Source organism: Chrysemys picta, chromosome 2 (genome assembly GCF_011386835.1).
Source record: "Chrysemys picta bellii isolate R12L10 chromosome 2, ASM1138683v2, whole genome shotgun sequence".
NCBI lineage: Eukaryota > Metazoa > Chordata > Testudines > Emydidae > Chrysemys > Chrysemys picta.
In genome coordinates, this window is record NC_088792.1 from 208,868,322 (window position 1) to 208,881,381 (window position 13,060).

At 38.7% G+C, this 13,060-nt stretch overlaps 1 protein-coding gene across 3 annotated transcripts in view; it reads left to right on the forward strand.

Moving 5' to 3' along the window:
- YES1 (YES proto-oncogene 1, Src family tyrosine kinase) overlaps positions 1-13,060 on the forward strand; it is a 74,793-nt gene that overhangs the window by 23,971 nt on the left and 37,762 nt on the right. For 2 of the 3 annotated variants that reach the window (XM_005300361.5, XM_065585338.1), the window contains exon 2: positions 8,649-8,921. In XM_005300361.5, coding sequence (XP_005300418.1) covers positions 8,657-8,921 — 265 coding nt within the window. In that variant the 5' untranslated portion in view covers positions 8,649-8,656. Of the gene's footprint in view, positions 1-6,482; positions 6,594-8,648; positions 8,922-13,060 lie in introns of those variants that run through there. The other variant, XM_065585339.1, reaches the window with a different exon arrangement.

Consider the following 13,060-nt stretch of genomic DNA (forward strand, 5'->3'; position numbering starts at 1 on the left):
AGTAGATGGGGCCATCGTAAAGAAAGCAGAGCCTTTAAAAATATGCCTTTTAATATAGTTTCTAGGACTGACTCTTATCCATTATTTCTTTTAAGTTGGTTAATGGAGACTGTAAATAAAGCTTGCATTGATATAAACCTTGCAGACTTTGACCTCTTCTCCACTGTTCTTTTATATTAGTCTACATTTCTCTAACTATAAAATGTAGTTGCCACACTTGGTGATCTTAGTTTTGTCCTGTCTGAAAGGACAGTGCCTAAGATAATCCTCTTACTATATGGCAAGTTTTATCTCTGTAGGTAAAATTAGAGCCATTGTAGGCAAACCTCCATAAGATGCTTGGAACTCTAAATATTATGGGCTTGCAAAATCTTGTTAGCGTCAATAGGAATGATGCTAAATAAGTGTAGAAGTCTGAAAAGATAAGTGTCTTCATGGTGAGAAATTAATCTGCAGTTAATATAGTTCTGAAATAAATTCAAGTAAATGATGCATATTAGGAACATATTTAAGCATGACTGTTAAATTGTGTCCATTTGCAATAGTTCTAGCAGGGAAAAATCTATTTTTTTGTTGGTTTTTATTACATGTTTGAAAAATAGTTGCATATTTTTCTTTTACAGTGCTTTCTCTGAATGGTAGTAATGTTGAGCTTTTTATTTTTAAATTTTGTTGGTGTAGTGTTTTTTTCCATACTCATGGGAAAGAGAATCTAAACATGATTGTGGTTGGTGTACGAAAGTTTTGATATGTAATCAAACAACCAATTAAGTGTTTGGAACACAATAAACGTATTGGAGTGTGCTTTGAAAAAATAGTCCAAAGTGGTTAATGCATTGATGCCTCATCTCACTTTTTCTGATGCTTTAAACTTATGCATAATGTGAGTTTTGGGTTTGTTTGTTTTATCTTTAGGTCACTCCAGATATTGGAAGTGTGTGTGTGTGATAGAAGCAGACTTAAAGTTGTTCTCCCTACTGTGAGCTCCATAGAGTACACTAGTGGTTTTATAAAATGGCTTTTTAAAAAGTTGTCAGATGCGTCTTTCTTTGAGAACAAATGTATTAAATATAGAAAGTTTTTGGAAAACAATGAGTTGCTTAAATATAATCTGTGAAATGAAAAAGATTCACTCAGCTGCCCTAGTGCAAATAGGTTTCAGAGATACCAGCTATATTTTGTTACTGGCAGTAGTTCATAAAGTCAGTCGGAAGTAGACTAGGTGGTTTAGGTAAGTTGTAACTTACAAAAAATTATTACAAATTAGGTAATGTAATTTTATTTTAATTTGAAATCAACTTTTGGCATGCTTTTTCACACATGCAAGACTCTTGAATGGTTAAAGAACATTTAACAGATTTAACTAAACATCCATAGGACTAAACTGCTTTTAAGTGCATCAAAAAAGCATTGGAATTCTTCCCTTGTTACTTGTATTTGTTGCATTGATTGATTGACTAAGTAGATTGAAGGAAAAGAATGCACTGACTAAACTTTGTGGAGCAATAGCAATGGTTTATGGTTCATGTATTGTGGTGGTGTGTTTGTAGTATCTTTAGTACTTAAAAGATTTCATGTGGTGACGGTATGCTGCAGCACAAAATACATCTCACTCCTGAGCCATGAATTTATATTTTTATTTTAAATATTATGCCTTCATACTCTGCACATCTGCTGTACAGAAAATTTCTTTTGCAAACTGTAGTTTTAGCAAAAAATCTCTTGGATTCTTGGCTGTTGGAGTAAGGAAAATGAATCATCAGCATCACGTACAACTTCATGTGGTTTGAATGGGGATTTTTTAGGATGCACCCAAGAGCATAGTTTATATATATATATATATATATATATATATTCACTTCTTGAATATAAACAATATGCTGACTTTTAGAGAACCTTGAAGGGGACACCAACAACTTAACAGTGAAAATCTAATTTGAAAACTTTGCATCTGTTGTTGCAAGTAACCCCTAAAATTACTTGAATGTTTTTCTGCCTAGATTTTTGGCTCCAGTTCAGGCACCCTCAACCCTAGCTGTTGAGCAGTTTTGTGTCTACTGCAGCCCCATCTCTTTGCAACTTCCCAGTCTTCAATTACCTCACACTGGGTAGGCAGCTCCTGTCTGAAGTGGAGCACCAAGCACAGTGGGGCCCTGATTGTGGTTGGGGCATCTAGGCATAACCATAATACAAATAGACAATAACTTCAGGAGGAGCACCAGATGCTGTAGCTTCCATGGAGCCCTTCCAAATACAGTTCACCTCCCACAATAAGCACTGAGCAAGTAGTGGATCCCATAGGTCAGGCACCAGGCAAAAAAAGGAGAGCGCAGTCTGAAGCAGGGACTCCCAGTCCTCCCTACCAATCTCAGCTTCACCCAGCTCTTGTGTCATTCCCTAGTTCTGCTTCTTTTTGGTGTGAAAATAGACCTTATTCTCCCTCTGCTCCTTGAAACTACAATCCCATGGGACATTGGGGTCAGGTAGTAAGGCTTACCTTGTGTGGCAAGTATCTTTCAGGGTATATCTATGCTGGGATAAAAGACCTGTGGCACGGCCGCAGCTGGCCCAGGTCAGCTGACTTGGGCTCAAGGGGATCAGGCTACAGGACTAAAAATCGCTGTGTAGATATTCAGGATCGCACTGGACTCTGCACCCTCCAAAGGTCCTTGTTAGTCAAGAAACTGGCTCTTTATTGAGAAAATCAATCACCCTCAAGAACCCACTTTGACAGAAACATAAATCTGATTTCGGAAGGAACCGCAGGCTGGTTGAGGACAGGTGTAATGTTCATCTGCGTAACTTTTTTTAAAACTAGGAAGTTTTAACAAGTTTACAAGTCTTTGAAAATTGTTTTATACAGAAAGCTAACTTTAATAGAAGCGATGGCATCTAAGCAATTAAGAAACACAATTTATAACTAATTTAGATCAATCTTTGCAGACAACTTTCCCATCAAAAAACTTTTTAAAAATATACAGTTAATATAAAAGGCCTTTTCTTACATAACTGATTTATTCCCTTTGTGTTCAGAGTCCTGTATTTTTGCTTCACTTCAGTTGCTGCAGTGCCAACTGTGCTGTTTTTCCAGTAACTTTTCATTGTAGAACTACACTTTAATACTAGCTATATTAATCACAGAACTTCCGGTAGTTAAATTCCATCCATTGTTTCACTGGCTTCTTTTATGCTCCTGTCTCACTGTCTTCACTCCGTCCCTCTCACCAAGTCATTATTTACAACCAATGACATTTTTAGCTGCATAACAATAGACTGGGGATTTAAAGTGGTGGTTGTATTATGCTAATATTGTTATAATTAATTATGATGAGATACCCTGTAAATGAATGGTCTCAAATTTCATGGTTGGTCACAGCGAAATTAGACAATTTCATGATTGTCAGTTTGTTAAAGTGTATTAAATAATACATGTGATGTAATTCAAGTAAAGACAAAAGAGTGTGCCAGGTTTGTGAAGACTAGAAACCATTCATGTTTATCCTTTGAAGTATGCATTTCTTGTGTATGTTCTTCACTTTTTATAGCAAAGGCAATACCTTTCATATCCAAACATATACCTTCTAGATGGAATTAGTAGAACGTTATAATAGAGCCAGAATTAGGAGCATAGGTTTTTAGCCATTCTTAGCGGGGATCTTTGATTTTTTCCCCCCATTCTTTTACTCTGCACCACCCTCCTACTTTATTAAATCAGTTTTAACTACTACCATCTGAAACCACTAGGGTGACCAGACAGCAAGTGTGAAAAATCGGGACAAGGGGTGGCAGGTAATAGGAGCCTGCCTATTTCTTATATATAAGAAAAAGACCCAAAAATCTGGACATCTGGTCACCCTAGAAACCACCTGTTCCACTGTGCTTGTCCAACAATACAGTAAGCAAGCAGTCTCCACTCAAACAAGTGACAGTAGAGCTGAATTTGTGAAAGTAAACAATCAGATGTTAAATAAAGCTAGAAGATCCACTCAACTAACCTGCAGAATATTAATGACATTTTGAATTGTAAAAAATGTTCTATTTTTATAATCACACAGAATTTTAATAAGACTTTTTCCTTCAACACTAATTTGGAACTTCAAGTGTCCATAAAAAAGAGAGAGAATTAAGTTATATGCTCCGTATTGACTGCATAGAGCCAGTCTATTATTAAGAGGGGGGGAGAGGGGGGAGTTCTAGGCACTCTGAAAAAGAGAAATGTATAAACAAAAGTCATTCTCTTCTCCCTTGTCATCAGAGAATGGCAAGCGCTCAGACTGTAACGAAGAGAGAGGAGAGAGAGAGAGACCCAAAAAAAGGCTTCCCTCTGAACCACTTCAGAATCACACTCTGTAAAAGGCATCAGAGTGTATGATGAATCATGAGGAAAGTAAGAAATTAAAACCAAAAAACAACAACAAAAAAATCCTTCTTTTCTGGCATGGCTTCTAAGAGGGAACTCTGCATTCTCCTTGATCCTAAGGAGAAGAATGTTATCAAATCAGAGTAGGCACAAGTGAACCAAACATAAGAGACTCTCATATTATAAAAATTCAGTGTGGCACCCAAATTACTTAAAAAAAAAAAAATCTGCGTTCACTACTCTTTCCAACATGCATACAGCAGTTGCCAGCCTGTTGAGTGCTCAGTAATTCTCTGAAGCTTTGGAAACCAAAGATGACTTTTTGCCCAAAAAAACTTCGCAGACCACAGGGTAGAATCCACCTTATGGAAAAATTGAAACAGCTGTTCTGAGGGCTTTTCAGCCTGCTTTGCTCTGGCTATATTAGCCTTAAATGATTGTCAGAAGTTTTATCCATCAGTCCTAAAGATGTAAAAATGAGCCCTTCCCAAGATACTTCTGGTACAAGCCTTAACATCAAATATGGCCTCTTTGAAGCACTGTGGGAGCCAAGTGTTTTAGAGAACCAATGGAAAAGCAGTTCTTGAAACAAAAGATATTTTCAGGAAGATTCTCCGATCACAAGAAAGAATGAAAAACAATAAAAAGCAGGCATTCCTTTTGTGACTCCTTCCCTGCTAGATTCTGTAGACAAGACTCAGACACACAGAAAAATTAAAATCGAAAAAATAGATGAGTTGTCCAGATGTTCTGCCACAAAAACTTGGAGTGCTTCTTGTCCCAGTGCATTCTTGGAGATATGGTGGCTCTCATCAGTTCTTCAAACTAGGAAATCACCCCTTCTTTGAACAGGTAGGTGACAAAGATAATCCGCAAGGTCTGTGCAACAGACTTAATCACTCAGACCTGCAGATTTGGTTTTCCCCTGGCCCAACATTCCATAATCTAACAAAGCACAAGTCAGAGAATAGAAGATGGAGAAATAGCCTTTATATTTTGAGCCTCTCAAACTACTCCACTTTGGACAGAGACCAAGGGATACTCTATCTTCCATCACCAAGTTCTCAAGTTGTTTTGATGCTTTGCAAATATCTTTGACCTGAACCATTTGGACAAATTAATCAAAAGGGCAAAATTCAGTATGGAAACTCGAAAATCTCATTTGTCAATTGTCTCCTAGAACAGTTTTTCTTCTGTTGGCTCTTGGGGAGGCTTACCTGATATTCTTTATCAGTCCTTCCCACAGCCAGTTTCTCATACTCTTTTTGGACAACATTCTAATTGGGCCCCATTCCAGTCAGAGAGCAGAATTGGACACCTACATTTTTAGTCCTTTTCCTTCAGAACATAGTTTCCTGGAAAACTGTCACTTTATTCCCAAGTCAGTACCATGGGATCACAGGTATTCGTCTCATCTCCAAGGAGCCAAGTGTAGGGAGTCTGTCAAGCCTTTATCCTTAGTCAGATTTCTGTGAAGCCTAGTGAATGATGTTGGTTTCGTGTATAAACATAACTTGGGCCAAGTTTTTATTTATACAGTTATACTTCAAAAGATCTTGTTCTTCCTTCCACGTGTCTGTTTATCTCGTCTGTAAAATGACCTTGGTCTGAGGTGAAAAAACTTATTGCCCATGGAAGGGAGGCATCAATTGTAACTGGGAAACCTATCCTTCGTATAAGTATTTTTGTATTGTCCCTGGTAAGACCAGCAGAAAAGAGGTGTTAAATACTTGTTGGAAGCTGCTCTGGTTATATACATTTTTAGTAACACATATTGTACTATAATAACCAAATCCCCACATTACAGACCAGCTGTTTAGGATTTTTTCTTTCTCTAGTAATGCATTACAAAGCTAAATGCTAGAAACAATAGGCTTTTTTTCTCTCCAACTTCCCTAACCCTCCTTTCCCCCTCGATATGTTGTAGAAAGTCTTCATGTATATTTTTATTCTTTTAAAACAAGGGCTTTTGTCATTTTCTGTTTTGTGTTTTTAAATGGGGGGAGTATGTGATTTTTAACGTAGAGCTCTTGGATTTTCTTTGTATGTTTGTGTCTGAATGTGGCTTTTCCTTGAAGTGCCGATTGAATATCTGTTGTTAATCTCTTAAACCTCAGAAAGAAGATTACCTTAACAGTGAACCAAAAGGCAGGGGGATCTACTGCGTTCCTTGAATATGAATTCAAATCCTCAATAAGTATCTTTCTGCAGTCTGTTCAAATATAACATGACGGTACTTTTCACTACTAGCTACTATTTTAATTAATGAGGCTTGTCACAGAAACTATTTCTAATCATTACAACATACATTAACATTTACATTGTACATTTGGCCAAATGTACAAGTGCTCTGGACAGAATCCAGCAGGTTTTACTAGGTCAAGCAAACTTTTTTAAATCCTGAAGTCTCATTAGCTTGTTAGCCAGATGTTAAAGATAGAGTAAAAAACTTGACAGAACCATCTCTGAGAGATATTTAGTGGCACAGTGTTTTGAGGATGCAGCAGCTTTTCCTTTTGCCGTCTTTTTTTAATCTACATAATTTTTGTTTTAATAAATAATGCTCATGTATTTGTCTTCTTGAAGCACTGACAAGCTAGATAATATATCATTTTATTTTAAGTACTGCTAGCAAAACACACTTTCACAAAGGCAGTACGGTTCATACTGTACACTTTTAAAAAAATGTTGCAATGGAGATTCTCTAGTAAAGGGGGTAGGCCTCAGGATTAGGCAACAAACCACACTGAGAATCCAGACAGACAAAATATGGTGGTTCACATCCTACTGGATGCAATTGTCCAGACGTAGTGGAGAGATTATAAATAGGTGTTTGTCATTGGATTAAATTTAATTGGGAGTTACCTATTAGGAGCCTTCCAGATCTATATTACAGGATTTCTTTTGTAAGGTGTTTTTAAACAGCTGAACTCTAACTTCTCTTGAAGTCATGCATTTATGTGATCCTTTACCTGGTTGTTCTAGTAACATTTAGGCATTGTCAACAGATTAGGGTTAACTATAATAAATTAAAAAAAACTCCTTGCACAAATTCTGGCATTTCCATGATATTTTTGTTTTGTTCATCCCTGCAGAATTTTTAAACTATATTTGCAGACTGCAACAATTCAGCTAGGTTGGATCTCTCTTATTATTAGCTAGTACAGTACCACAGATGTTAGAGACCAAAGTGATATGGTGAATATTCTTATACTGATGTATAGGAATTTATGTGCATTGAAAGGAGAACATAGTTTTGTGTGCTTCCTCTGCCATGTGTTCACTGTCCATTCCAGAGCCTGAGAGTTAGTTTTTAAGAAAATGAAAAGTGTCTTTAACATTTTAATGACCAGATGAAAAGAGAAATAATACACACACCACTTGAAAAAAATATTTGAAAGTAGATGGATTGGGGCAATGATTAGAACTTAAGTTTGTTCCAGATGCATATATCTAATGATTGAAGAGATCAGTGGTGACTGCACATGAAAAAATGTGTACACAATTAGTTACTTGAAGGAAGAACTCCAGTATTCATACTTATTTGACCAGCCATGGAAGAAAGATTCATGAAATATTAACCATAGATATCAATGAAAAGAGACTATATTTTTTTTTTATTAAATGCTTCCAATTTGTTGCTGGTTTCAATCATTTTCCCTAAATTTCTCAGTGATGTGGACAGCTAATTATTTCATGTTAAAGGAGACTTCCACTTTTGAAGTTAAGACAGAATTATTAACTCTGGAATTGTCATGTCATTTCAGTGCTCCAGCCAGCATACAATAGAACCTCAAAGTTATGAACGCCTTGGGAATGGAGGTTCAAGTTCAGTCTCATCTCCTATAAGTCTTCCCACGGCTCTAATCTTTCCATTACCCATCTTCCTACTTTTTCTGTCTCCTGAGAATTTACAGTCCAGGGAGGAATCATAATGATGAATATCCAAATACTGTTCTTGTTAAGGGCTGTCAGGCTGTAGCACTTTGTGGAAAAATAAGTTTCTATTGATTCTATGAATTCTACAGTTTTCCATCCAGAAAACTTTTTTCATTAGTATTTGTAATCCAGGTATGCTAGCAAGCTAACTTAACTATTTTCTCCAGCATTTGTCTATTGAAATTTCAGCAGTTTCTGTGGCTGTAAAACCAACTACCACCTTCTTTTTAATTTTTTAAGCAGTACTTAATCAGTATTTATAATAAGCCTTTTTCATGTTTTCTACATTAACTATATATCAATGGTGAGATGATTTATTTGTTGTGTTTTTTTTTTCTTTTCTCTACAGAAGCAACCATGGGGTGCATTAAAAGCAAAGAGGACAAAGGTCCAACAATGAAATATAGAACTGATAACCCTCCAGAACTTGTTAGTTCCCACATCAGCCATCATGGATCAGATTCTCTCCAAGCAACACAGTCGCCTGCAATAAAGGGACCATCGGTTAACTTTAACAGTCATTCCATGACTCCATTTGGAGGACCTTCGGGGATGACCCCCTTTGGAGGAGCCTCTTCCTCGTTTTCAGCTGTGCCCAGTCCATATCCTAATAGTTTAACAGGTGAGATTTATGTAAAATAATTTAGTTTTTATCTGTTGACAGTCTCATCTATTAAATGTTATAGTGCCGTACAACACAAGAAAATGTATAGGACCAAAACAGAACACTTTTCTAAGGGCTTCTAATTTTCAAGGTCTTTACCATTCAGATGGTAATTCAGTGGATATCATTCCAAAGAGTACAGCAAAGAGAATGTCAATGGAAATCCAAGGCAGTAACAGGAGCAGTAAGACTGTATTCATGAGTCTGAGACATCAAAGATCCCTGTATGGAATAATGACCTTGAAATTTGGGGGAATGATTCAAAATGTAATAATACAGGCAACAAAAAAGATTCAGGAAATGTTTTTTGACAAATAGATTTCTTACTAGGCATATTAATACAGAACTTTGAGTATTAATTCATTTAAACTACAGTATAGAAACACATTTCCCGCACCCATCAGGAGCAGTGCAAAGGCTTGGGGGAGCTGGGTAATGGAGCAGCTGAGGGAGAGGGAAGTAATTGCTGGGGAAGAAGCCTTGGGAGTGAACCTGAAGAGGCGTTGGGTGTGGATGGGAGAAGCATGGAACAATGTTTTTGTGTGAGTGGGGATGGGGGTGGAGGAAGGGATTGTTAGGGAGTTGGGGAGCCTTCCCATCAGACCCTGGCTGAGCCTAGCCTCTCCCAATCTGTCCCTGTTCCCATGTGGTGCTGCACCTCCAGTTAGCCATCCATCCTCCCTGTCCCTGTGTGGCACTGTTCCTCCAGCCCCCGTCTCCATGTGTCCCTGCACCCTGACTCCCATTCAGCCCCTACTCCAGTCTGTCCCGCCTTGAGCCCTTCTGAGCCAACATGAAGAAATGCAATATTGACATAAACTCACGGGAAACCCAAGCCCGAGACTGACCAATATGGAAAAGGACTTTGTGACAAGGACCCTGGTATTTTGAGATCCCAGAGAGACAACAGGAAAGGAGGAAAGAATGCACTGCAGCCCAACTCTACAGTCCAGATCTGCCCCGTCCATTGGGAAATGTCTGCCCCAATTGTGACAGGATCTGTGGCTCCTGGATCCATCTCATTAACCACCTGCGGATCCACCAGTGATAACTGATTATCATTTTATGGAAGGCAATCATTAAGGATACAATTCTGTCACAGATTCCGTGACTTTCTGGGACTTCTCAGGCAGGGCTGGAGCAACTCTCAGTCTCTGGGCAGCTGGAGCTGTCAGCAAAAGGAGCCCCCGGGGGGTGGCAGCCAGCCTGAGTTGGGTCAGCTCCCGCTAGGGCTGGAGCAGTGATGGGGCTGGAGCAGGTGCAAACCCGGCAGAACTCTGTTTCCCCCCCCCCCCCATGTCTCCCAGAGTATTTTTAGTAAAAGTCAGAGACAGGTTGCGGGCTTCTGTGAATTTTTGTTTATTACCCATGACTAGTCCCTGTCTTTTACTAAAAATACCTGTGACAGAATCTTAAGGTTAACAATCATCCTCAAACTCTGAGGGATAACTAATTAATCCAGTCTGGGCTGGGGTGCACGTTACCAAAAACTCAAAGTACTTGGCCACTGAAACACATGGCAGTTGACACTCTGTGTAAACATCTGATAACTCAGGGCTGTATGCTGTGCCCTGAAGGTCTTTCCTCCCATCACTGCAACATCAAAGTATTACACGTCCTGACAGGCAATCACTGAGTCTCTCCTTAGATGTAAGGAAGCTGTGGTTGTGATACATAAAACATCATATCTAGTCAGTTCTTCACCTAACAAGAGAAGAAAACATACAGGCAGAGATTAGCTAAGCAGAAAGACATAAATCTAGCATGAGTGGTCTCTAAAACAAACTAATCAATGTCCTCTTCCAGAATGGGACCACCCAGATATCAACCTCTTCACTTCCAGAGCAAACACAAAATACCTCTTGTACTGTACCAGAGACAGAAGAGTCTAGAAATCCCTATCAGACACTTTCCTTATGAGATGATGTTCATAGCTCTTGTGTACCTTCCTTCAAAACTTTTGTTTCTCAGAGTCTTTTGGAAGATCAGATAGACAAAGCAATTCTCATTCTTGGGCTATGTCTACACTACTGCCGTATCTATGCTCTGGAGATAGATGCACCGTGAGTCGATTTAGCGGGTCTAGTCAAGACCTGCCAAATCAACCACAGATTGCTCTCCAGTCGACCCCAGTACTCTTATGCCGAACGAGAAGAGTAAGGTAAGTTGACGAGAGAGATTCTCCTGTCAACACAATGCAGTGTAGACATTATTCAAGGTAGCTGGAGTTGCGTAACTTAGATCGACTTACTGTGGTAGTGTAGACATAGCCTTGTAGCCTCCCTAAATCCACACCAACATTGTTACTCTGTTTCCTAGAGCTGGTCCTTATTGTCTCTCCCTCAAGAGTACAAGCTTTAAAAACCATTACTGACCACTCCTGATGACAGAATGCTGACAGTTCTAACCCAATCGAGAATGGACCTCCACAGTGAGGTGTTGCAGGCAAAAATAGCATCCAAGATTGAAAATGTTGCCTAATAAAGATTTGATTCCATCTTAGTCTAAAATTGCTGGAATTCTGGCCTGTTTTCTGTATAAAGTGCTTAGACCTGTCTGCAGCCTCTCGAAGGACACCTAACAGCTCCTCTGCTTACTATCAACATGTTGAAGCAGACTTATATTTTTCAATCCACTGTTACTAGACTTTTTTTAAAGTCCTGATCAATGCATTCACCCTCTACCAAGGAGCTTTATGAAACTAATATATGCCCTTCCTTTGAACCTCTCAGGGAAATTTCCCTAGAGCGAGTCTTCTAAACGCTGCTTTTCTAATTGCCATAGCCTCTTCTAGGAAAATAAGTGAACTACAGACCTTAATGACTATGCCACTTTCTGTTGTGATCCACAAAGAAAAAGTGATTGAGATCCCCACCCAAGTGTTATTCCTAAAGTGGTATCAGATTTCGACCTCAGCCAGTATATGTTCCTCCCTATCTTTCCCAGACCTATTCCCATCCTGGGCAGGTAATTTGCACAATTCAGATGATAAAATGTTTTTCTATTTAGAGAAGACAAATAGGCTCTTTGTAGCTTATGGGAAAGATGTCTGGGAAAAAGTCAGAAAATCTTCAATGAAATAGTTTTCCATCAGAAAAATGCCATATTGACAAAATTGAAATTTTTCACAAAATCGTATACATTTCTATGAGCGTTCCGTTTGGGGGGGGGGGGTTGATTTTTTTTCCCCTCTGAGTGTCAGTGTTCTATTTTGACATGTTCAGAAGTGAAAGTTTCGATATTTTTTTACTTCAAAATGTATTTTCTATTAAAAAAAAAAATTGTCAATCTAAATTAAATGTTTCAAATTTATTGAAGGAAACATTCTGATTGAACCAAAACTTGTTTCTTGATTTCAGTATGTAAAAATGTTTAAATTTTGGCTTTTCATCCTAATTCAGAATGATTTTTTTCCCCCCCAAATCTCAGTTTTTCACAGAATTGGGAAGTCCATTTTGTGACCAGCTCTAGTCCGGGAAAACCTAGATCTAAATAGAGTCTTCCTTGGTAGAGTATGAGGTGCATAGAACTATCTAGCATCTTAGCTAGACTGCCAACTCTTGCAGGCATAAGATCCCCCTCTGAAAGCTGTGGAGGTATGGGCTTCAGAGCCCAAGCTCCAGCCTGAGCCACAACTTCAAAGTGCTGTCTATCCAGGTATTTTCCCACTGGCCTGAGTCCGTCAACTGAGGCTCGGAGTCATGCTCCCACAGGCTCCAAAATACTGCGTAGACATACATGGCATTAGAATTTAGCAATTCAGGAGAAGGAACTGAGGTGTTTGTGGGGGAGCACATTCCTTTATATAGATCTGGGCATCTGATGTATGATGTGACGTTTGGTTGCTCATGCTGGTACCCAGCAGAGATGTCTTTGAAAGAGGTTTCCATGTATTCACAGCCAGGGCAGCGGTCAAAGAACAGCACTGGTAAATAACTTTGGCTGTGTGGTTTGCATTTGCATGCATTATTCTGTTGTTTTGGTTAGTATTGTGTAGTTCAACTGAATTAATAACTTCCTAGTTGCTGTAAATTGTACCGTTTATCATGAAACATGTCGGTTGGCTGGTAAGCAATCAATGCATCTGTCATAATGGC